The sequence below is a fragment of the Saccopteryx bilineata genome, chromosome 6 (genome assembly GCF_036850765.1).
Source record: "Saccopteryx bilineata isolate mSacBil1 chromosome 6, mSacBil1_pri_phased_curated, whole genome shotgun sequence".
Classification (NCBI taxonomy): Eukaryota; Metazoa; Chordata; class Mammalia; order Chiroptera; family Emballonuridae; genus Saccopteryx; species Saccopteryx bilineata.
The window spans coordinates 42518502-42545129 of NC_089495.1; the positions used below are offsets into that span (position 1 = coordinate 42518502).

Here is a 26628-nt window from a genome sequence, read left to right on the forward strand (position 1 = left end):
TCACAACTTCCTCGTAAACTGTAATCTCCACTGTACAAATGAAGAAACAAAGGTTAGAGAGGCAAGTGATCTTCTCAGGGTCACTGCTCTGTAACTTGGGGCCACCTAGCAAAAACCAGTTCCTAAAAATAAAGCAGTCAGTTCATACTGAAACATGATTTCGTTTGCACCAAAACGGTTATTCGTAGTGTTGGCATCATACCAGAAAGCAAAACCAAAATATAGCAGAAGCCAGCAACTTCGGTTTCTGCGCGTGGGGAGGAGCACGGGGGCTGGCGGTAGGGGCCGAGCGCACTCGGGAACGCTCGTCTCGCCTTCGGCAGCAATCGTCAGGGGGCGGACCTCGCGCGACGGCGCGTTCCGCGCGGGGCATTGTGGGAAGGGCGGCCGGTGCAGCCACGGCTGCCATCTTAGCAACTTCTGGTGTTGCGGCCTTGTCTTTGGAGGTGGCCTTCGTGGCTGCGGTCCACCTTAGAGAGTGACAGAAAGGCAGGTGGCTGGCAGTTTTCCTTTCCAGGCTTCAACAAGACGGCCAGTCGGCGTGTAGAGGCGCAGGTGACAGCATCCCGGCGCGTGCGGAGCCGAGAGCAGCGGTTAGTCACAGCGTCGCCCGGAAGGATGGGCCGGTCTCGGAGCCGGAGCTCGTCCCGCTCCAAACACACCAAGAGTAGCAAACACAACAAGAAGCGGAGCCGGTCCCGATCGCGGTCCCGAGACAAGGAGCGCGTGCGGAAGCGCTCCAAATCCCGGGATAGTAAACGGAACCGGCGGCGGGAGTCGCGGTCCCGCTCGCGCTCCACTAACACGGCCGTGTCCCGGCGCGAGCGGGACCGGGAGCGCGCCTCGTCCCCGCCCGACCGCATCGACATCTTTGGGCGCACGGTGAGCAAGCGCAGCAGCCTGGACGAGAAGCAGAAGCGAGAGGAGGAGGAGAAGAAAGCGGAGTTCGAGCGGCAGCGAAAAATGTGAGCGCCCGCGGGGGAGGCGAGGAGAGGGAGCAGTGGGGCGCCTGCGAGGGGAGGAGAGGGGGCAGTGGGCCCTGGCCGGTGGGGCTGGGCAGGGAGGTCGGAGGGCGCAGGGACCCGCCGGAGAGGCTGCAGCACCGGCGTGCGGACGGCTCCGCTCTGCACAGCCCCGCGGTTCGGCTGCGGAGGAAAAGAGCGGGGCTCGCGCAGGAAAGTCTGGGAGGGGAGAAAGCGATTTTGGCGCGAGAGGGGTGGAGAGTGCCGGAAGCAGGGGGTGGGGTTCCGAGTGGGGGCGGGGAGCGGGGCAGCCCGACGACGTGTCGGGGGAGCGTTCGCGGACCCGCTGGCACTGCTTAGTATGGTCTCGTGCAAAGGAAGCAAGGGAACGAACTAGGTTTTGGAGCAATAGCACTGGGCAGAAGTCGTCTGTCTGCAAATACCTATTGGTTAGTTCACTTCACTAACTAATTTTTTGAGCATTTAAATCGCCAGGCACTGTGCTGGGTGCTGTTAATGTAAAGATTGATTGATCCCGTTCCAAGATTTTAATCTAGCTTGAAGACAGGTAGGTAGGTGCAAATTCAGTGTGGTAAATTCAGTGATGGTGATGTGACCTTAGAGAGCAGGTACCTTAGGTGGTGGGTAAACACTTGAGTTCTCCTGAGGAATGAGTAGCAGGTAAACATAGAGACTGTCAGGCGAGGATTGGAGAATATAGATGGAGCAAAAGAGAATAAAGGGAGGGAGACAGAATGGCCTAAAGTGGAGTAAAAAAATGAATGTTAATTGGAACAAAAAAGTTCCATAAGTACTAAAGTCATGGAGTTACTGGAGAGGTGAAGTAGAGGCTGGGAATCATGGTCTTGTAAGCCATATTAAGGAGTTTGAATTTCATCCTAGAAACAGGAAAGGTGAGGGGGATAGGGCCTTTTTTGAGAAATGGGTACCTGACCACCATGTAGGGTAGAGACTAGATATAGTAAGTTCACACAAGAGTAGTGCGGAAGCAGTTGTTGGAATGGAAAAGGGGAATAGGTTAAAAAAAAAAAACACGTTTAGAACAAAATTGGATGTGAAACTGAGGAAGAAAGCATTAATAATGTTTGCTCTCCTGTTGATAATGTGGTTGTTGCAACTCAGCCACCTAATGTTGAAGTAACTCCTGTGTTTCAGACACTGGTTAAAATGCCCGAAACTCAGTGGAGAGAGAGGATGGAAAAATCACAGAGAGTTTCCATTTGCCTGTTCACTGTGGCACTAATTTTTGGATATAGTGGGTTTACTCAACATTGATACAGGGACAGACCTGGGGGAAACCATGAGACTAGAATGACCCAGCGAGAGTGGGTGGAGGAGAGCCTTGGCGATTGCTTGTATTTACAATTGGATAGAGGAAGACAAGCACGTGGCGGAAGCTGAGAAAAGATACTGGAAGGCCCTGTGACGAGTGTACCTTCAAGAGTTTCAGTGTGAGATGAAGAGAGAGCAAAATTAGAATCTTTGTTAGTTTTAACTAATTAGAAAGCCTGTGGTAAGGTTGGAAATCAGATTGCTTTGCCATTTAACAATTCTGAGTAAATAACCTACTTGTGAGATTGATTTCTTATCTGTGAAATGGAGACACCTGTCATGCTTATTGTGAAGATTAGAAATAGTGCATTTAAAGTATCAGAATAATGCTTGGCATATAATGGACCTCAAATAATGTTGTGTAATATAATTTATGTAAATGCAGCCAGATTGAGCCTGGTGAATTTACAAATTAACGGTACAAGTTAAAATCTTAATGCAGTAAATGACAGGCCTCAAAAATTTTAAAGGTTTTTTCCCTTCATTTTTGCATAGCTGATTTACATGGTTCAAAATTCGGTTCAGAAGCTCTGCCTCTTCTCTCTGTGTCCCAGTCATTTAGTGTGGCTCCCTCTCCCCTTCCTTGGACCCTTATCATTTTCATACATACTTTTGAGATGCTATGTGCATGTTGTATTAACTGTTGAAAACTGGGCAGCGGAAAAGGACTTGCAACAAATTGGGAAAATGTTCATAACAAATAACTTATGGTAGCCTGTGATATATCTAGGTTCGAGTGTGCTTAGTGTTTAACTGCATGACAGATGAGAGCCTTCTAAGTTAAACTATTTAAACTGAACAGGGATCTCTATATTCAATTGAGTGATTATTTGAAGAATAAGAGCTTGTTGCAAAGAGCAGCATTTATGAGCAAAAGTAAAAGTAGTAGGTGGAACTGCTTATTGGGGGGAGGTTAGACTTTGAGACAATGTCAAGGCATACAGTCTAGCTGGTGTTGATAAGAATTGAATGTATTAATATTTAAAATAATTATGTTGATACTGAAATCTTTGTGTATGCCTTTGCCTCTCTTATATGTCCTGGAGAAACAATGAAGGGTAGTATCCTGCTAAAGATCATTCATTAGCCTAGGAGTCTACCCAGATTGAGTCAACTCTCAGCAACATGCAAGGAGGTAGAGCCCAGTGAGTAAAGTGCTTAGCCTTACATTACATTTACAAAGATGTAAATGATGACATGGTGTGTAAGCTGTTGGCAGAGTATTTGGTACCTATTCAATATTTAATAAATGTTGTTTGCTAATATGAAGCAGTTCCTAGAAGTAAATTCCTAGGATTGAGTTCATACATTTGAAAAACATTAAAAAATAATGTTGCAAGCTGCCCTGTATAAAGTCGTGTTCTTTAACTGCTGTTTTACTGGGCTCTTGCTGTTTTGTTTTAATAGTTGCCATTTTAAAATCCATTGTGACTAGAGTTTGTAAAACACCTGAGAGTGTGGAACAAAGTGGAGACCTAATGTCATACCATTTACATTGAAAAACTGAAGGCTTTGATTCAGCCCTTTCGTAAGTGGCCCACGATCTTGGCAATGGAAAAGATTGAGCAGAAGAACGTAAGGAAAAGATTGTAGAGATAAAAACAGCATCAAGAGAGTGATATACTTACCTGGCAGGGGAGAGTCCACGAGCTCGAAGGTGGTTTTCCCAGAGTGAGGCTTATACACTGCATTCTAGATGTGCTGACCCCTGAGATTTCCCCACCTCAGGGAACTTGACTGCATAATTTGTGGTAGAGGGTGACTATGCTTAACTTAAAAAGAGAGAGAAAGAGAGTGACAACTCCAGTGGCAGAAGTTTTAGGGAATGGATAGGCAATATTAGATGGTACATCTTTTATGAGATACCAAAAGCTTTTTTTCCCCCAAGAAAGTTTCAGTGCCACTTATAAAAGCCTAATAGCTGCTCTATCACTGATTATGATAAATTTATCATCAGTAAAGATTAACTCATGCTTAATTCAGTTGCACATTGGGTTTTTTAATTCATTGAGTGTAAAGAGGGGAATTAAAGCATAATTGAACTTGAACTTTTTCAGCAGTGGACCTAAAAATTGTTTTAAAATTTTTTTCTGATTTACTTGAGTCCCGATTTTAACCTTGCCGAGGGAAACAGCAACAACAAAAAGTGTGCTCTTGATAATACTTGTAGGGAAACAGTTCTGTTGTGGTGCCCTGACCTTGCCTGTCTCTCAGTAGGACATGGCAGCAAGACTTAATTATAGTCATGGTGGGCTGCCCTGGGGTGCCTCCTGGAACAAAGGGAGATAAGCAGCCTTGTGAGAAACTCCACTAGGCCATTTCTCATCCTCCTGGTTTCAGTTGAGATTGGGACTTTCCACTTGCCCTCCCCTTCAGACTATAAAATTCTGAGCTGTAGTTAGTTAGAATTGACTTAGCAGCAGAGCCCCCTCCACTTGTGCGTGCTCTGCTGTCAGCCAGCGTTTGTGGTTTGGTATCTGTCAGTGGGAGCGGAGACATGGAAAGCTGAAACCATGCTGATCTGGCTTTTGCTGTAAGTGACACTGAATTTATTTGAGGTCCTTTTCTCCTTGCTTTCTTACATACTTATGTATGGAAATGTGGACCTGTTAGCCATTGTGTTATTGCTGTTACTTAAGGACTGAGTGACAAAAACCCTGAATGTATTTCAGGTCTTTTTGACCTTTACCAAATTTCTAAGTTAACTTGGCATCTTTCCTACTGATAAGCTAACCTAATGCCTTATCCCATTCTTTTCCCTCTTTTTTACTTTATATGGAAAGTTTTAATTGGAACTTCTACATAGTCCTTCCTTTAAGAGTTGAATTGTGCCATAAGAACCAACTAGCAAAAGTATGTGTGTGTGGGTGTGTATACTTTTAAAACTTTGTATTACAAAAATGTTCCAATTTAATGCAGAAGTAGAAAGCATTTTATATAATCCTAATATATCCATCATCCAGGTTCAGTAGTTGTTAGTCTTGTTTTATTTCTTTTTCTCTAGATAAAATAGATAAAATTTTTCTATTTGAAATGTTATTTCATTTCTATTTAAATTGCTGTCCTGTTTTATTTTTTAAAGATATTCCAGGCTATTTATTCTTAGTGTTGGGATAGTTATCTGTTCTCTTACTAAGCTACCATAAAGGCTTATTGAACTACCATAATGCTATATTTTATTGGAAGTTAAAAAGGAATAAAAGAATTATGGTTAGAGTACATTAGTCTTTTTAAAATAAAAATCACTAATGTAGGTGTGTGGAGTTATTTAAGAAACAAGCTAGTCTATTTAGCTACTATTTCCTTGGCAGAAAAATTGTAGAAACTTGAAATGCAGAAATTGACATGAATCAGAACGTGAAAAATACATTGCTGTTAGGATGGTATCACTGTGAATACCAGGAGTTGACAATGATAGCACTGGAGTGGGAATTGAATCAATTTCCTAGCCCCTAACAGAGTTGCAGTGGATTGAATGATTAATGATCACTTAGAAACTGTGAAGTCTTTATTGAACAGAAGGAAACCAGTGACAGTTTTAATAAATTTCTAAGCTATCTCAAAGTAGTCATTTAATGTAATCAAATAAAAATATGAGATAATTTATGTTTTGACCTTTAATTCAGACTAGACACACATGAGGCTATCAGTTTGGATATTAGTGGTATACAACTTGCAAGATTTCCAGTATACTCATTTGATAAATGACTATTTTCAGTGCAGAATTTTGAATAAGTTGGTTCATAATATCTAAATGGGATCAAAATGATTAAATAGTATTATACTTCATTGGGTTTTTAAAAAAGAACTGATAAGTATCTACTTTCTCATCTCTAGAAGAGCTTTTAATTGAAAGTCAACAAAAGAAAAGGTAAAGTATGTTAGTCTTTTTAAAATAAAAATGACTAATGTAGTTATGTGGAAGAGTTATTTAAGAAACAAGCTAGTCTTATTTAGATTGTAAGAGGCTGTTTGCCTTCAATCAGATTAAAAAGAGCAGAGCCTAACACTGAGTGACAAAAGCACCTGCTTTTGATAAATAGGTTTTCTTGCTCTTTTTTCCTTTTATCCTTCATCCTCTACCCAAAATTCTGCCTCAGCACAATGGCAAATTCTAGCATTCTGATCATAAGGTCCTCCGTTGTATCTTATTAATAGATACAGTTCAGAGCCTGAATAAGGTAGTCTGTAAAAGCTATACAGCTATTGCCTTAGCAGCCCTGAATCTCTGAGTCTTGAGTTATTCCGACTTTGGCCGATGGAGAGAATGAATTTTTCTGGTCTGAGTTGCTTGCTACCTAATGGTTGTTCCTGACTTCTCTCTGGTTCAGTCCTTAGACTGGGTGGATTGGAAAATTAGCAAATCCATATATACATTTACAGTTTGTCTTTTCATTGTAAAGTCGATAACAAAAGTGGATTTTCTGTTTCAGATTTGCTCTACAGTTCTAAATAAAAATTCATGAATTAAGCTCTTTGTATATACTAGTTTCTTGTATTCAGAAAGTGATGAGAGGGGAAAAAACCCATGGTTATATATTTATTTGAAATTCTGCATCATTTAACGTCTTGGTATCTGTTACTGTTTGCTTGAATGTTACGTGAAAATGAGTTGTAAAATCATAGAAACCTGTAATTAGGCTCAATGTTTTACTTTATTTTCTTTATTTACTTGCTTATTCACTTTATTTATAACTAGTTTTAATTTTTTAGGTTTATTATATTATTTAAGTCACTTTTCCCCCTTTCTTTGCTAGCCGGCAGCAGGAAATAGAAGAAAAACTCATCGAGGAAGAAACAGCACGAAGAGTGGAAGAATTGGTGGCAAAAAGGGTAGAGGAAGAATTGGAGAAAAGGAAGGATGAAATTGAGCGAGAAGTTCTCCGAAGGGTGGAGGAAGCCAAGCGCATCATGGAAAAGCAGTTGCTCGAAGAACTCGAGCGACAGAGACAAGCTGAGCTTGCAGCACAAAAAGCCAGAGAGGTAACGCTCGGTCGTTTGGAAAGTAGAGACAGTCCATGGCAAAACTTTCAGTGTCGGGTGTGCCTCCTGCTCAGTTCAGAAAGAGATGGAATGCAGACTAATTCCTTTCTCATCTAAACTTAACATTGCTGCGAAAGTTAATTTTTTAGCCTTTTCAGAAGTGCTGACTGATACTTAAAAGTTATTTTTATAAAACATTCAAGGAAACTTTTTGATTTAATGGAACTGACTTCCTACATATTTGAGAAGTGTTTGAAACTTTTGCCATGGCTGCAGGACCTACATTCTTTTTTGGGAGATTGGGGGGACACAGGGAGTGGTAAAGGGAAAAGGTTAAAAATCCACCTGTGGTTATGTATTCTTTTCTGTTTATCACTCTTATTACTTAGACTGTAAGAGGCTTTTTGCCTTCAGTCAGATTAAAAAGAGCAGGGCCTAACACTGAGTGACGAAAGCACCTGCATTTGATAAATAGGTTTTCTTGCTCTTTTTTCCTTTTATCCTTCATCCCCTACCCCAAATTCTGCCTCAACATGATGGACTAATTCTAGCATTCTGATCATAAGGTCCTCCATTTTCCTAATGTGTTTCAAAGAATCTTTTTAGGAAAAATGTCCAGATTACTCATCCACTTTTTAGTATCTACTAACAATTCCTTTTTTTCTCTAGAGAGTTATGAAGGAACAGGTTGTCCTTGTCTGGAGTCAAGCTAAACACATGATTTGTTTTATCAGCAGCTGGAGCAGAAGTTGAAAATGTCTTTCTATGAGACAGTAATTTGCTACTGAAGCTTTATGGCTTATTTGCACTGATTACTCCAGGATCCTAAAACTTGTTGAAAGTCACTGAAACACTCAAGGCAAATTTATTTTATAGCACTGAGTATTCCTCAGCATAGTTTGCCTAATAAATATGAATTCAATTGGTGTGTACCACAGGAAATCCTGTAGTTATATTTTCTTGAACTTAAATATTTGACTCAAAATATATGCCTCATTGTCATTTTTAGTCTTGGCATTATTGCAGACAAGTTGACAGAAATCTGTTTTCCAGTAAGCTTAGCTTTTTAAATGTATTTTCCGTTGTGCTCTCTTTAACTAGATATACATGTCTATTTGGTGGATATCACAGACTGTGCAATTGAATGTTTGAAATTTTTATTATCAGCGCTTTTAATTGTGAAGATATTTGGAGTAATGGTGCTGTCTTGTAGCGAGTTATTAATCATAGGAAGATTTTTTTCTCTTCATGTGCTTTTTGTTTCACATTAACAATTTTTTTTTACACGGACACAACCCTTTGACAGTCTTTCCAAATATTAAAATCATTTGAATATGTATGCTGTGATCTGAACACTGCCCAAACCATCAAGCAATCTTCATATAGTTTGCATTATAAAATCTCATTAAATTCTCCAAGAAAAAATAAATTACAGAATTTTATTTCCTGACTTTGCACCCCCTGGATTCCTGAATTTCAGTTCAGACTGTAGATGACAAGATAAGCTGCCTTTAGAAATTGTCAACATCTGAATGTTAAGTCCATTTTCCCCATGGAAGAAGCCCTTAGTTCCATGAAGTATGGATTACCATTTGTATTTTTCACTAACAGTAAATGTATTTTTCTTATTAATTGTTTGCCTTAGGAATGATGAATTACATTTTTTGTTCCTTCTTACCATAAACATCTGCATTCCTCAGCTCAGCCTTCCTTGTATGTTGTTTCTTTATAAATGGTTGAGCTGCTGATGCAGGTATTGCCAAGCTAACAGTACAAATCATTTTAAAGAGGAAGCTGGCGCGTATGGCAGCCGAGGAGCACACTCTGCAGGACACTGGACAAGACAGTAAATATTCAACTTTTAATGCTGATTAAAGGAGTATAGGTAAAGAATACGTAGGTATACATAATTGGTGAGACAAATATTCACTTTATTTATATTTTATATTATTTTTTTAATTTGGTAAATACTATTCCAGTTTTGTAGTTGTCCTTGTTGATTTGTGTGATATTAAAGTATTAGTAATAATTGCCAGAAAACTATCAATTAGGGAGGGTTTAGTCGGTTGCTGTTTGGACTGGGAGGGATGATTGAAATTTAAGGTTAGAAACAAATTTTAGTGGCTGCACAGTTTATCATTTGTGAGACAGAAGGTAGCTATAATGCTACCCTATAAGTCAGATCAAAAAAGTTCAGAGGAAGATTAGTAAATATTTATCAATAAAAATAAACATTTTATTTTTCTAACATCTTAACATGTCCTCCCCTTTAGGAGGAAGAACGTGCAAAACGTGAGGAGCTAGAGCGAATACTGGAAGAAAATAACCGAAAAATTGCAGAAGCACAAGCCAAACTGGTATGTGTAAAGCATATGTGAAGAATATTTTTAATTTCCAAATTTTGTGAGGTGTTTTGTGCTTTATAATATTTCTAGTTCTCAGGATCATTTTACGAGATTTGAGGCAAGAGTGGAACACTTAACTAGATTTTAGCTACTGTGTTCCAGAGTAATTTGTTTGTAGCAATCCAAATATTCTAATCTGAAGAAAAATCCAAAATTTCAAATTGTTTAAAACAGGTTTCCTGGGGAAAACTATTTTCACCCCCCCCCCCCTTTTTTTTTCTGTTCTAACCTCATTCACAGTTCTGGGCCTAAAAAAAATGGAAACAAAAGCTTGAAGTTATTTAAACCAACCAATAAGCAGTATTTTATTTTGCATTAGTTGCCTTGTTATCTATGGCTAGACAGAATAAATAGATCAGGGGTCCCCAAACTACGGCCCGCGGGCCACATGCGGCCCCCTGAGTCCATTTATCCGGCCCCCGCCACACTTCTGGAAGGGGCACCTCTTTCATTGGTGGTCAGTGAGAGGAGCATAGTTCCCATTGAAATACTGGTCAGTTTGTTGATTTAAATTTACTTGTTCTTTATTTTAAATATTGTATTTACTCCCATTTTGTTTTTTTACTTTAAAATAAGATTTGTGCATTGTGCATAGGGATTTGTTCATAGTTTTTTTTATAGTCCGGCCCTCCAACAGTCTGAGGGACAGTGAACTGGCCCCCTGTGTAAAAAGTTTGGGGACCCCTGAAATAGATAGTGCATATCTCTGTCCGGATAGCTAAATTGGTTAGGGCGTGAGCTGAGGCACGGGAGTTGCCAATTCCATCCCCGGTCAAGGCACATGCAGGAGCAAATTGATGTTTCTCTTCCCCCCCTCCCCCCCTTTTCTCCCACTCTTTCTCTCCGTCCCTCTTTTTCCCTTCCCCCCTTCTCCCTCCCTCCCTTCCTCTCTCTAAAATCAATAAAAATAAACATTTAAAAAGGATTTTTTAAAAATAGTATGTATTTGATAGTGTACCAGATTAGTAAATTCTTTTTTCCTATTCAGAGTTTATATCAAACAAGAAATACAGGAGACTTAATTATAACATAATATAGAGATGGGAAAGGTGATACAGAGCAATTTATTTTTTTAAAAAGAAGCCAATATAAGAATATTGAGATATTTTTAAAATAGAACAACTATGAAGAAGAAAGCTAGAATTTAAAAACTATGGATATAAATCATTAAAAAACAAAGGAGGATAATCAGGCATTTCTGTATAAGGAAAAACATTTTTCCCCCTTGAACGTGGCACAAGAGAAGATATAGGGTGGGCTAAGTAATTAACAATGGATCCCATTAAAGCTGGGGATGAAGGAGGACGGTAGACAATGTATCCATAGTTGATAAGAATGTAAAAAAGTTAGAACCATGAGGGTAGTTGGTTCTGGAACATGATCTTTTAAAAGATATTGTGCCCCAGATAAGAGATAATGCTGGAAATATCCTAAGCAACTTAGTGAGTATGGTGTGATGAATTCTTAGTTAATATCATTGTTCTAGTATTTTTGAAGACCATAATGGAAGGAAAAGACCTAATCCTGTTTTTTTAATGAAAAAAACGAAAATTCTGCTTAAGTGGATAAAGCAATATGATTGAAATGGATAAGAAGCATTAAGATATAGCACTACATGCTTAGTAATTACACTCGGGGACAGAGTAGATTTGCAGCTGTGAATACACCTGGAGTTAGAGACCAGATAGGTTCTGTAGGTTTGTGTGTAAGTTGAAACAGTTGCGTTTACCTATTAAATTCAACTTAGGCAGATGTTTGTTTTAACAAAGCATTTATTTTTCTGTGCATATAAATACTTAAACATTTTCAAACCTACAGAACCTCTCTCATTCATAATCCAGGGACTTACTTGTACATGAAACACACAGTTTATTCCTATGTTATTTATTAAATAATGTGTTACTTTTCATATGAACAGCTGTAAACCTACTTTTGCCACGCCCTGTGTATGGTAATGTTTTTTTAGTGATTTCATGTAAGGAGAAAATCTCAATGCAGGTGGAAGGAAGTAAGAAAGCGAATCTTAATTTGAGCTTTGAAGGTAGAGCTTTGAAAGGTAAATAAATAAAGTCTAGTTTATAATGCATAAATATTTCCAGAAGAGAGAAACTGTATTCAGTGGTTTTCAACCTTTTTCCATTTTGGGACCAGTGAAGATAGAATTATTTTGGGGGCCATTAAGGCAGAACGCACCCTGAGCATAAGTGAATTCAGTTAGTACCATTGGCTCTATAATCATCATACAACATCAGGGTAGTTAACTCTTGTGGGCCAGCACAAAATTTCTAGAGGACCAGTGGTTGAAAAACGCTGGTATAATTGGTATTTAAAACACTGAAGCAGAATTACCAAGCAGGTAGGATAGAATTTCTTTTAGGACATGGGATTGGATAGTATAAGTGAGTTCAGTTTGTGGGTGGTCTAGAGTGGTAGATGGTGACTTCAAGAGCAGTGCTTCTGAACTTGGTATGCCTTGCCAGGATTTTGATCCCTTCTGTCCCTGAGTGGGTATCTGGGTGCCTAGTCATCCTTATGGTCCTCTAGTAGCCTTTTTATTTACCCTTGTGAACCATAAAGGTATAATTTTCTGTGTGTCATCATGAGAAAAGATTAGCAAATATATTATAGAGCAGTGCTTTTCAAGTGGTCGCAGTTGACCAGTTTGTTTTGTATTGCAATTTCTCTCAGACTTCAACTTTTGCGAAATACTAAGATGAATTTATAGAAAAATAAATGCTATAAAAGCTTCTAAAATACCTACCTTATCTGCAGATCTATCGGTTTGCAGACTGTCACTGATCAATGGCCCTTATACTAGCACTAGTGGTTCTAGAACTTGTGAGTTTGGCCCTAATAAACTGGTGATGCGGTCTGACTTCATGTTATCAATAAAACTTTGGTGAAAAGATATCTTTAGGAAAAAGTTTGAATTTGAGAAGTATTGGCAAGAATTTGGACAAAATGAACTAATTTGCTTCTTGTGTTTAAAAGTTGGAAACATAAGAAATTACTGTTGATAGAGAAAATTTTTATTCCATGTGCCTTCAAGAAAAGTAGAGTATGCTTTGTGTAGGTGACGGTGTTCTTGTGTAAAAGATCCAAGGCACATACTGAGCTTTCTTTCATTTTTGTTGTCCTTCCTCTCAATTTGAACATAGCTCTTTATAATTTTATACATGTTTATTAAGAAATAGTACATGGAACATTGAAAACCCCATTAAAGCAATAGATATTTAAGAAAGAAAGCGGAATATAATTGTGTTGTGGGTGACATGGGACTTGCCTGGGTATGTCAGTAGTGGTATTTATCTTGTTGAACCCACATTCTGTTTGTTTCATGGCATAATACATGTGCTAGAAATGGGATGCTCTTTCTGGCTTTTAACAAGCAAGGAACCATGGCAGATTGGCCAAGCTTAACTATTCCCATAATATATATTAAGAAACTCAAAAGTTTAAAAAACAATTTGGAGATAAACAGACATAACATTAAGTTCCCTTAAGGCATTTAATGTGTTTATTGTTTATTGTGGATACAAGACAGCTCCAAGAAAATTTAACTAGTATGGAAATATTTGGTAAGTAATATGGACCATATGAGATAATTGACATAATTGCCCTTAGGAAAGACACATCTGGTCTGGGTGTAGATGGATAGTTAGAAATTGAATTGAGGGTGGGGACAAAAGTGTGAGGAAATTAAGAAGTCAGAGTCCTTTCGAGAAGTAGAATGAGAAAAGTGAGTGGGGTCTCTCAGGCCAGTGGGAAGTAGTAAACCAAGTTATGTGTGGTAAGTTTATGTGATAAGTAATGGGAGAATGGGAGATGAGCTTTTGAAAGCAGATTAAAGACAGGTTGTAAAAGAAAGCACCGTGGGGGAGATTTCTGTAAAAAGAAGACCATTTCACTAATAGGAAAAATAAATAAATGAGAGATGTAAAAGGAGGTACACACTAGAATAGAAATTAGCTGTGATTTCCTGAAAATGTATCTTAACCTCAAGAGTAAAGCAAAGAAATGCCTCCCTCATTCTTTTTCTCTAATACTAAATACCAAATTAGAAAAGACTTTTTTTATTAGTATCAGGTGTTAAAAGGATAATGGTGATCCTGGGAATTATCTGGGTATGACAATTTTAGAAAATGACAGTAAATCTCAGGAACTTTAATTCTGCTTCTAAGAATTTTTCTCGTGAAACTAAATCAGATACAAATAAATGTATAAAGATATTCTCCCCCATATTATTTAGAATTTTGAAAATTGTCCAGAGTTTTAGATAAATTATAATCTACATCCAGTGGATTTTCTGTAGTCAAAAAATATTTGATAATACAGGGGGAAATAACTACAGTATTATTCTAATTTCAAAAATATATTGGGAAAATATACCAAAGTGCTAAGAATAATTATCTCTGATTGATAGATTTTTATGTATCTATACTTTCCTCTATTTTCTACATTTTCTCTAAGTAAAAGTATTAGTAAAGAAAGTATAAATTTATGCCTCACTTTGATTTTTTAGGTGGGCCCTTGGGGCAAAGTTCAAAGATTGGTCCCAGTAATGAGTTTTTTTTTTTTTTTTTTTTTTTTTTTGTATTTTTCTGAAGCTGGAAATGATGAGAGACAGTCAGATAGAGTCCCGCATGCGCCCGACCGGGATCTACCTGGCACGCCCACGGGGGGGGGGGGGCGATGCTCTGCCGCGACCAGAGCCACTCTAGCGCCAGAGCTACTCTAGCGCCTGGGGCAGAGGCCAAGGAGCCATCCTCAGCGCCCGGGCCATCTTTGCTCCAATGGAGCCTCGGCTGCGGGAGGGGAAGAGAGAGACAGAGAGGAAGGAGAGGGGGAGGGGTGGAGAAACAAATGGGCACTTCTCCTGTGTGCCCTGGCCGGGAATCGAATCCAGGACTTCCACACGCCAGGCTGACGCTCTACCACTGAGCCAACCGACCAGGGCCTCCAGTAATGAGTATTAAGGAGTGTTTTAGCTTAACCACATGGGCTCTCTCTCTCTTATGAAAATCATGTTAAGTGCTCTAGACGAAGGCTGATTTTTGTGCATTTCCATTCTAAATTGTTTACCAAGATAATTGATATCTGTTCATAAAGAAGTAAAGAAAACTATTAACAGACGTATTTGATATATAAAATAAAGTAAGAATTAATTCAGATGTGGCTTGGCTTGACTTGTCTCTTTGGCAGATTGGTTCCTGGTTCTTGGGTTAGTACTGGTAATGCACAACTATCTTCAAATATTTAGAAGGTTGCTTTTAATACATTAGAGAATTTTTATTTAAAATGTTAAAAATTGTACTTTAGGTTTTTTTAAGTTCTCTTCACACAGGTTTTTTTTTTTTATGATCTGGCAAAAGTCCAGATATTATAGATATTATTTCTGAAATATATGATTCTTATTTATTGAGAAAAGGAAACAGACTAAGAAAGGTGATAGATGTTGACATGGAATGAAATGTTCTTCCAGGAGGTTATGTCAATAACAAAAATAACAAACTATCTGCTGGTGAAGATGCCAGAATAATGGAGCCTGGTTATTCTTCATGTAAACACCTAAACTAATAAGTCAGGCTGACAATTTCTAGTAGAAACATGCTGATAAGAAGGAAAAATCAGTTTTAACTGGGGGGAAATTCTTTAAGTTTTAAGATATATGCAAATTATAAGTCCTAGATTTACAGACTGTTTCTTCTAATAATGAAATAGTTTTCTCCTTACCAAATAGATTAACCATATTCATTGTGCTTTAACACTTTGTATTTGACCAGTTTGAGAGATGAAAAAATAGTACCATGTATGGAATGTGTTTCACATACTTAAGGTTAAAGTAAACTAGCTAATGCTTTGCAGGTAAGAGAACCTCAGAAGAGAGTTCTTGAAAATGTAAGCAAAGCTTTTTAATGAGGTTGTGCAGTAAGCTGAAAAGTATCCCTCAGACCTATGTCCTTATCCCTGGAACCTGTGAGTGTTATCTTATATCAGGGGTTGGGAACCTATGGCTCGCAAGCCAGGTGTGGCTCTTTTGATGGGCACATCTGGCTTACAGACAAATCTTTAATAAAAAAAATAATAACGTTTAAAAATATAAAACATTCTCATGTAATACAATCCATGGTTGTGGGTGGCTGGAGCCAATCACAGCTGTCCTCCGGGACAACACCAAATTTTTATTGGATAATGCGTAAAGTACACGGGTCATTGTATGGCTCTCACAAAATTACATTTTAGAATATGTGGTGTTCATGGTTCTCTCAGCCAAAAAGGTTCCCGACCCCTGCCTTATATGCTTCCCCCAATAAAAGATCTCTTCAAATGTGATTAAGAATCTTGTGATGGGAGATTTATCCTGGGTTATCTACTCTGCCCTAAGTGCCATTACACATATCTTTATAAGAGGGAGGCAGAAATAGATTTTTACCCTGTAACACACAGGAAAAGCTGAGAACAGCTGAGAGAGATTTGAAGATTCTAACCTTAAGGTTGGAGTGATGTGATCAGAAGCCAAGAAATCCTGGCAGCTACCAGGAGCTGGAAGAGGCAAGGCCAAGAGAGCAAAGCTCCACTGACACATTGATTTTTGGTTCAGTGATACTGATTTCAGACTTTTTTCCTCCTGAATAATTTTGTGTTGTTTTGAGCTACCTAGTTTGTGGTCATTTGTTACTTAAAAATGTGGAAATGTTTTTGGAATTGGACAGTGGGTAGAATCTGGAAGAATTTTGAGTCATATGATAGAAAATGCATACTCTGCTTTAAAAAGCCTATTGGTAGAAATATGGACTTCAAAGGCACTTGTGGTTAGGACTCAGAAGAACATGTTACTGGAAACCAGAGAGAGGAGGTCCTTGTTATCTAGTGGTAGAAAACCAAGCTGAATTGTGTCCTACAGCTGACAGCTATGTGGAAGTCAGAACTTTTAAGTGATGGACTTGCATATTTAGCTAAAGGTATTTCTAAAGTGTTGAAGGTGAATTCTGGTTTGTCCTTGCTCTTTGTAGTAAAATTCAGTAAGAGATAAATTGAGGAAAGAAAAAAGGATAGGTAAAAAGGAATGAGCACTTAATGTTTAGGGATATTTCAGCCTATCTAGATGTTAAAAAATGATTAATTAGGAGATTCACTGTTAGTAAAGTTGTTCTGGAAAGAAAACCAAGGGTATGGCTATACAATCTTTTGCTGATGTTGAAGAGGTGAATGTGATTCATAGATTTCAATTTAGCAAAAACCAGGATTAGGTGAGATTATCCAGGAAAGGTCTGGAGGAACCTCTTTGTCTAATGGCCCAACATACATAGGAGACCCATGTTGTTTTTGAGGTTGGTGTATCAGCAAAGACATTGCCAAGTTGAACTCAAAAGAACAGAGAGAGAACATAATAGTGAAAGGCTGTCAAGACTCCTGACAGACTCCACTCAGGAGGAAAAGGTGATGTGAAGACAAAACAGAGATTTGAAGATACTAGCCTTGAAGATTTGAGTGATGTGTCTTATAAGCCAAAAAACGTTAGTATCCATCTGAAGCTGGAAGAGTCAAGGAACATTTCTTCCTAGAGCCTTCAGAAGGCATGTGGCTTAGTCAGTATCTTGATTTTCTTCCAGTAATACTGACTTAGGATTTCTTGCCTCCAGAATAACTTTTTGCTATTTTAAGCTGTCCAGGTTGTAGTAATTTGTTAGAGTAGTTAGAGGAAACTAACATAGTTGGAAAGAGAACAGGGCATTTATAATATAGTCAGCATGTATTGGTTGAAACAGCATAGTACTTAAAATAGCTAATAGTGATATATTTACATATTTTAATGGTATGGTACTAAATGTAAATGTAATTAAATATTTTAATTTGAGATGAAATGGTAGGAAAGTTAGGCAAGGATTTACAATAAGTGAGAGGCTTATTCCCAATTGATAAGATATAAAGATGGTTTAAGAGTATGTTAATGTATTCTGGGCAACTATTTAAAAATTGTTCTGAATGTTAATGTATTGACATTGTGTGGGGTAGCTCGAAGGAGAAAGAGTGGAAACAAAGTCAATGAGGCCAGTAAAAAGGGACTTGAATTGGTAAGGTGGCAGTATAAACTGTAAAGAGAGAAAAGATAAACTTGTTGGGTGATAAGGTTGTACAGAGAAGGGAAGAAGAGAGAAAGAAAGTATTGTAGCAACCAGAGAAAACCTCCTGATGTAATTGATCATGCTGCTAACAGCCAGCGGACACCAGACATTTAAGGGAAGCTTCCACAAAGGGGAATTAATTACCAAGACAAAAGAATTGACTTGAAAGAACAGAGAAGTTATAATACAGAAGAGTAAAAGAACTACGTCTGGTTGAGTACAGTTTCTGATGAAACTTTAGGACGTGTATGATAAAATCCTTAAGGTATCAGATTTCTCTCTTAAGTTCTGGAGGGCATTGATTTTGTGCCTAATATTCCATGCCAGGCTCAACTATCAGTTTGGTTCCTTTTTGAAACAGTTGTCTCCACTTGAAGTAATACAGAATCTCTGGAAATGTTAATCTAATGTTGAAGCTTTAAATACATATTTGAAGTTGTAAAGGTAACAAAACGGGAATTAAACTGAGGAGAAAAGGGGCTGGATGGAGTGGGTTGGTTGGGTGGGGGTATGAATTCTGTTTAGATGATGATAGCTAATGATAATTTTTATGGGCTGATGGGGATTGTTTTTTCATCTTAATTTTTTAACCACATATTTGAATAACTAGAAAGTTGTACTAATATCTAGTTTACTTAAGGGTCAGAAGTAATTATATCGTTTCATTTTCATAACTTTTTAGTATTTACCTAAAGTGTGCTATTCATTATACTTGTTATGGAGGGGAAGATGAATAAAAAATTACAGGTGGAAAAGTGGAACTGGGTGTGTAGAAGATATATGCAGAAATCTGTATTTCTGAGTAGCATGATGCCTCATTCTAATATTTTTTGTTCTTTCCCTTTATTTCTATAACATAACATTTTTATCTGGATTTTTTTTCTTGTAAAATTTTATGTATATTTAAAGCAGAGAGTAGTAGATTTCAGTTTCCCTCTTGCTAATGAAACTGCTGCAAAAGGCTACTTTCATCTAAAATTATAAGTGTAAGAAGAGTGCTTTACATTATTTTTAAAAAATCAGTAGGACCTCCAGGTAAAGGAGATTGGGACAGAAAATACTAGGAGGGATAAATAGGCTCTTCTAAAGTCGTATGTTTTCTAGGTCCTGGGTGTAATGACTCTAGTATGATGGGTATTAGCTTTCTCTTTGGCCTCCATGGTACCTACCACTTAATCCTTACTTAGTATTGTTCATACTTACATGCATTTATCCCTCCAATGCCCAACTGGGAATAATGCCTTTTTTTGCATAAACTTAAAACAAGGTGGGAGGAATATATATATGTATAATATATAAATACTATATATTATATATAAATTATATATAAATATAACAAATATATAAATTATTTATATAAATATATTTATATATATCTATAGATATAGATATTCTGCAGCAAGTGGGGTCATCAGGAAGCAACCAGCGAGTCTACTGCAGGAGGATGATAGGGCTGAGAAGAATACCAGACAAATAAGGTGTAGAGTCATACCACATGGATGGGCAGGAAATCAATATTTCATCACTTGAGAGACACTATATTAAACCTTTGAGTAGCACGGACGTTCACGTACGTCCTCGTGCCTCCTGACCATCCAGGATACAATTGTACATGTGTAAAGTAACATTAAAAAAAAGGAAAATGTGTATTCTTCTTGTTTCCATAAATTGGTTATCAAACAAACATAATTTTAACTTAATAAAACTGGAACTGGAATTAATTTCTTTCTTTCTTTTTTTTTTTTTTAACTCCCAGGGGTCAGCGAGCATGAAAAAAACTCACTACTCAAAAGGTTAAAATGAGAGATAGCTTTTGTTTTTACTACATTGGTCTACTGTTTTGGTTTTTTATACCAACGTGTAATTGAATAACATTTATGCTTAATTTTTTTTTTTTTTTTTACAGAGACAGAGTCAGAGAGAGGGATAGATAGGGACAGACAGGAATGGAGAGAGATGAGAAGCATCAATCATCAGTTTTTTGTTGCTACACCTTAGTTGTTCATTGATTGCTTTCTCATATGTGCCTTGATCGTGGGTCTACAGCAGACTGAATAACTCCTTGCTCAAGCCAGCGACCTTGGGTCCAAGCTGGTGAGCTTTGCACAAACCAGTTGAGCCTGCGCTCAAGCCGGTGACCTCGGGGTCTCGAACCTGGGTTCTCCGCACCCCAGTCTGATGACGCTCTATCCACTGCACCACCACCTGGGCTATGCTTAATTTAAAGCTATAGTAGAACAAAATATAAATATTTATATGTAGAACAGGATATTCATCTGTTCTATTCATTTATATGCTATTCCATTATCAAGTACTTCTAAGAAGACACTATATACTTAACACTGCAGATAACACTGTTATCTCTAGTCCTGTAGAAGTTACAGCTCCCCTACTATACACATACATACTTTTAGCTCCTATATTTGTAAACCTAAATGAAACTGAAACTTCTTTTTTTTTGTTTAAACCAAAGGTAATTTCAGTTCAGTAGAATTAGAATATTTTTTGTCTATGAAGGAGACTATTTTAAAAGTATTGTTTTTAAGTTTTTGATTCGGTAATGTGATTGCATGATTCAGTTTTGTTTTTTTTTTAAGAAAAATACACAGTGAAACCCCTCTACCTTTATCCCCTATTCACCCACTTCCTATTCCCATTCTCATTCCCAAAAAGTATATTCAGTTATGTTTTGTTTTGTTTTTCCAGAGTTTACAATGCATATTTAGGCAGATACAGACACATTTTTATTTTACCCTTTCAGTTCAAAAGTAACATATTTTGTTTTTGTCATTTAAAAGAGTAACTGGGAGATTTTTCTATTGTAGTATATAAGAGATTCTTTTTTTTTTCTTTTTTTAGCAGCCACATAGTATTGTTTTAGAGATCAGTAATTTATTGTTAGTCCCATATCTACAAACTATGTTTGCAATAAGTAACATTGTATAATTTTGTATGTGTGCAAGTTCACTTATAGACTAAATTTCAGAAAATTAAATTGCTGGGTAAAAGTATTATTAAGTTGCAATTTTAGTAGGTACTGCCAAAATACTCTTCATAAGGTAGCATTATATTATACTTTTGAATTTCTGTCACTATGCTAGGGTAAATAAAAACAAAACACTATTTGTAATTAGATTTCTGTTAGAGATTAAGGTGGTTATATGCAAATCATTCACTCCCCAAGGTTCTAATCTGCTTTCCTAGGGGCTGATTAGAACCTTAGTAAAAAAGTGAGCCTGTGTTGGTAAAGGTTTCTCAAGCACATGCGCACACATGAAGAGTCTTGACTATTATACCTTGATTCAGTTGCACATGCTAAGCTCTAAACCCAAATGTTTGATGGTTTTTTAAAACTGTGGGTAATTGGCATATCATTTCACTAAAGATGATCAGAAGCAGATAATTCTTTTTGTTGTAATTATCAATGAAAGTCTAAACAAGAGAATGGAAATGGATTTTGGTATACAGGTAGAATTTTAGTAGGAGGAAATAATGGCATGAACAAAGGAGAAGGGGTGGCAAGACAGAAAGGATAATTTATCTATTTATTTATTTTGTGACAGAGACAGAGAGAGGGACAGATAGGGACAGACAGGAAGGGAGAGAGATGAGAAGCATCAATTCTTTGTTGCGGCACCTTAGTTGTTCATTGATTGCTTTCCAATATGTGCCTTGACCAGAGGGCTATAACAGACTAAGTGGCCCCTTGCTCAGGCCAGCGACCTTGAACTCAAACTGGTGAGCCTTGCTCAAGCCAGATGAGCCCATATTCAAGCCGGTGGTGACCTTGGGATTTCAGACCTCGGTCCTCTGCGTCCCAGTTCGATGCTTTATCCACTGCACCACAGCCTGGTCAGGCCAGAAAGGGTAATTTAAGAGAGACTAGTATAAACAAAGTTGGAGCCAAAATATAAAGTCCTAGGTAATAAACTAATTTAGGAAATAAAGCCTTATTCTGTGCACAGTGAAAATCTTTGGAAGTTTGAGGGCAGGAGAGAGCAGCAATGCTTAAGAAGAGTGGGACTTGCAGCGTTGTGAAAGATTGATCAAAGGTCAGAGACTGGAAACGGAAATTGTTTTTGATTTGTAATAGATGTGCTCTGAACTGGTATGGTAGCAATGGAAATGGAAAAGAAACTCTAGGTGAAAGAACATAATGGAAGAATTAACAAACTTGATTACTATTTGGTGATGTCAGAAAGAGGAAGGAGCAAAAAGCTATGGGTGTCAGTAGGGAAGGCAGATAGGGCTGATGTATTTCAGGGTTAGGCTAGAGCTGGGGTCAGGAACCTATGGCTCGTGAGCCAGACGTGGCTTTTTTTATGGCTGCATCTAGCTCACAGACAAATCTTTAATAAAAAAAAAATAACGTTAAAAATATAAAACATTTTCATGTGTTACAATCCATTCATTTCCTACCACTCATGTTCTTGATTGCGAGTGGCTGGAGCCAATCACAGCTGTGCTACGGGACAACACCAGATTTTTATTGGATAATGCATAACGTACATGGGTCGTTGTATGGCTCTCACGGAATTACATTTTGAAATATGTGGTGTTCGTGACTCTCTCAGCCAAAAAGGTTCCCGACACCTGGGCTAGAGGAATTTAAATCTTGAACATGTTGAATTTGAAAGATACCAGAGACTTCCCAGGTGGGTATTTATTAGCCAGCTGAAAATGTAGCTTAGGACAGTGTTTCTCAACCTCTGGTTCACAGACCAGTGTCTGTCTGCCAGAAACTTTGTGCTGGTCCTCAGAAGAGTTAATCACCCTGATGTTGTGTACAGACCCTATCTATAAGATCATAGAACTGATCGGTAATCTTCATACAACATCAGGGTGGTTAACTACTTTTTTTTTTTTTTAATTAAGTGGGAGACAGAGAGACAGGCTCCCACATATACCCAACTGGGATCCACCCAGCCAGCCCCCTATAGGGAAATGCTCTGCCCATCTGGGACTGCTGCTCACCTATTTCAGCGCCTGAGACAAGGCCATGGAGCCATCCTCAGTGCCCGGGGCCAATTTGCTCGAACCATTCCAGCCATGGCTGTAGGAGGAAGAGAGAAAGAGAGAGAGAGAGTAGGGGGAGAGATAGAGAAGCAGGTAGTCACTTCTCCTGTGTGTCCTGACTGGGAATTGAACTGGGACTTTCACACACCAGGCCAATGCTCTACCACGGAGCCAACCGGCCAGGGCGGTTAACTCTTCCGTGGACTGGCTGTTGAAAAACACTGGCATAGGAAAAAATATCTGAGAAAAGATATACTTAAGCAATATGGATTTCCACCTTATGAGACTACAAAGACCTAGAAATATATGTAAATCTATTTTGCCTACCCACCAGATTCCCACTGTTTTTCATTCTGATCTTCCTCATCTCTGACCTTGTTGATTACAGTGGACTTGCCCCCCACTGTCTTATCTTCTACCTTTTAGTCTATAGCTATCACCACCCTATCTAAAAGCAAGAAGTAAAACAAACCTCTGTGTTAATTATGTATTTAAAACTTGAGCCTTTTCCTACCCACAAGATAAAATTTAAACATTTTAATATTGTGTACTGAGTCCATTCCTATCAATGGAGACAAAAAGGACAATCAAGTTCAAGAGAACAGAAGAAGAATGAGTAAAGAGAAAGGTGATTAAACTTATTGTTAGTTTTTGACCATGTGAAAAAAGTATCAGTGGAATTAATGGAGATGGAAGTAATGACTTTAATATTTGAGTCTGGGAATAGGAAGGCATTCACAAGTTGCAGTGAATGTTTTAAGATCAAGATCAGATATAGAAAAAAGAATAACTCATTGATAATTGAAATTAAAAATTCAGGGGTTAGAACAGGTTTTTTTCAACCTTGGCACTATTAACATTTGAGATTAGATAACTTTTGTGGGGGACTGCCCTGTGCATTATTGTAGGGTCTCTAGCAGCATGCCTGTATCAGTGCTGGTCAACCTGGGCCCTACCGCCCACTAGGGGGCGCTCCAGCTTTCATGGTGGGCGGTAGCGGAGCAACCAAAGTTTAAATAAAAAGATAGATTTAACTATAGTAAGTTGTTTTATAAAGATTTATTCTGCCAAACTTAGCAAAAATCCGACACAAAGTACTTGGTAAGTAATTATTATTATATGCTTTAACTTGCTGTAACTCTGCTTTATAAATTTTATAAAGTAAAGTTACTTCCCTACTTTATAAATCACCATTACTGTGGAACCAGTGGGCGGCTAGAAAATTTTACTACTAACAGAAATACAAAAGTGGGCGGTAGGTATAAAAGGTTGACTACCCCTGCTCTAGATGCTAGGCGCCATTCCCCATGTTCTGACAGCCAGAATCCTGACCACACGATTGCCTAATGTCCTTTGTGAGAGAGGTGTAAAGTTGCCCTGGTTGTGAATTAAGAAAAAGTGGGCATGATATCTTTGGGAGGCAAGGAGAGTTGATGAGGAAGATCATGAGAATGGCCTGTATTTTCTTGAAGAGAGGAAATCTATAGAGAGCGCTGGAAGGAAGTTGGTTGCTTGAGACTGAAGGAGTTGAATGCACTGAAGGAGTTAATTATACAAGTGTCCATTTGAAATTTGATAGCATTTTATAGTCAGCCAGGTCAAAAAGGTTTCCTAGTTTATTCTCTTCAAAGAAAGATGTCTTTAGTAATTTTTGATTGTGTATTAACAATGTAATATAGTCCCAGTGGGGAATTTTCCTGTAATGTTTTTGTGTGCTTTGCTAATTATAAACCTAGCTATCGTAATTGGTAGGTAAATTAATAAATCAGTGCCTTGGTTTGTGATTGATAATCTATCTGATGATACTAAAGGTATCTATAAAAAATAGGTAACAACAAAATGTATTCTGACCTCAAGACATAATTTGTGGGAATTTCTGTTTTCAAAATGTTTAAGTTGTTGTCTTCGATTTCTTCATTTTTTTAAAATCAAACTGTAGGAATAATTAATAAGTTTTTTTTTAATTTCTCAATATTTTTTCTTATCACTTTTTGTATAAACCTATATTTATGCTCCTATTGATTATAAATTCTCACCTGATTTCCCAAATGCTATTAATAAATGACATAAAATTTGTAGAAATTTCTAATTTTTACTTATAATTTCTAGGCTGAAGAACAGTTGAGAATTGTTGAAGAACAAAGAAAGATTCATGAGGAAAGGATGAAACTAGAACAAGAGCGACAACGTCAACAAAAGGAAGAACAAAAAATTATCCTGGGCAAAGGGAAGTCCAGGCCCAAACTGTCCTTCTCATTAAAAACCCAGGATTAAATTGCAAACTCTGAACTTTTTACAAAGAAAAACAGAAAAACTTTGTATTGTAGCTTCATGTTGAAGTGGTTTTTTTTTTTTTGTTTTGTTTTTGTTTTTTTAATTTCGAAAATCTGGAAAGTTAGCTTGTTCTAATAGGAGCTATGCTCTGCAATTCCTTTTCTTCCCCCTTAACTTCCATTAAGTCAGATCCTTATCAGATCATTGTTGTCTTCTAAAAAGTGATATATTTTTCACCTATTTGGATTCTGTGTTAGTGGTCTGAAGGAGAGCAGATCACTTTATCACTTTATAAACTATGGGTGGTCTGATAAGGTTTATACTGACCCACAGACTACGGAGTTATACTCTGTTTCTACATCACAATGCTGATTTTGCTGACTTTTTGTTTTTTTATATATTTATAAAAAAAGAAAAAGTTGGTAGTTGCATTGGAAGCTCCCGGGTGTTGCTGGACCTTTGTGGTGTATTGTTAAACCAGTGTCCTCATGATACTGTTGCTCTTGGTGTTCCCGATACAGGTAAGGAAACAGTTGGTCAGCTCTAATACAAAATATATACAGTTCAGTATTGTCTCTGTTGAATTTGTTTTTATTTCATTGACAAAATTAAACCAGCATTCCCCATTGTGTAAATAAATGATTTTGCTGAATAAAGTAAAGTCTTAAATTCATATGTTGAAGCAATTTTTTTTAAAGTTCTGTTTAAGTCTTAAAAGAGGGTGGTTTACTTTTTGATGGTCAGCAGTGTAGAAATCCTAGAACTATGTTATATTTCCTCTCATTTATACTTTTAACATAGGGTTTATATGTGTATTAAATATACTTGTGAGTTAATTAGTATTTAATGACTATTTTTACAAATATCTCATTTATGCTGATAACAGCCATTATTACATCAGTATTATCTTTAAGAAAGACTAAGCACCCAGAAAAATTTAAATTCTCAATTCTGTACCTTTGTTTTAGAATATAAATATTATCACCATAAATTATACTTAATAAAAGACTATAGAAAAATGCTTCTAAAATTTATAGAATCTTATTTTCAAAGTGGGCCATCAGAAAGAACTTAGCTTTTGTACTTTCACAAAAGGCTGACGTAGTGAAATCATCAGTGTAGGGTTCTTGCATGTTTATTTGGGGGACAGACACATTTAAACCTAATACAAGTTTTTGTTTTGTTTTTGCATGTGATATGGATGACTCCTACAGAGGAGAGTCTGCCTCATTTATCTTTACATATGTTTCTTTTAAGTGTACTGATATTAGAACATTTATTAAGGAAAAAGATATGAATATAAAAATGTTACGTGAGATGCATAAACATGTCATCAAAGTAGAGAATGTTCTCCAATATTTTTGAGTCAGTTTGAGCAGTCTTTAAAAGTGAAAACAAGTTAATGCAATGACTAAATGGTAGATTACTTTGTGTGTGCATGCTGAGAAAAATGCTATTGTTTTAGTTTGAGCTCTTCACTAATTGTAAGGAACAATAAAATCAGTTTAC

General features: G+C 37.5%; 1 protein-coding gene and 1 non-coding gene across 2 annotated transcripts; both read left to right on the forward strand.

Moving 5' to 3' along the window:
* Positions 1 to 372: 372 nt before the first annotated feature.
* On the forward strand, positions 373 to 25792 carry ARGLU1 (arginine and glutamate rich 1). The gene is made up of 4 exons (XM_066235102.1): positions 373 to 965; positions 7073 to 7298; positions 9572 to 9655; positions 24955 to 25792. The coding sequence occupies exons 1-4, from the start codon at positions 619 to 621 to the stop codon at positions 25117 to 25119; spliced, it is 822 nt and encodes a 273-aa protein (XP_066091199.1). The 5' UTR covers positions 373 to 618; the 3' UTR covers positions 25120 to 25792.
* On the forward strand, positions 3936 to 4091 carry LOC136309650 (U1 spliceosomal RNA). The gene has a single exon (XR_010726342.1). It is a non-coding gene; the product is annotated as a U1 spliceosomal RNA (small nuclear RNA).
* Positions 25793 to 26628: the final 836 nt, after the last annotated feature.

Coding starts and splice junctions, on each gene's coding strand:
- ARGLU1 (XM_066235102.1), top strand. CDS start 619: ATGGGCCGGTCTCGGAGCCGGAGCTCGTCCCGCTCCAAACACACCAAG. Junction 966..7,072: donor TTCGAGCGGCAGCGAAAAAT/GTGAGCGCCCGC, acceptor TTTCTTTGCTAG/CCGGCAGCAGGAAATAGAAG. Junction 9,656..24,954: donor CAGAAGCACAAGCCAAACTG/GTATGTGTAAAG, acceptor TATAATTTCTAG/GCTGAAGAACAGTTGAGAAT.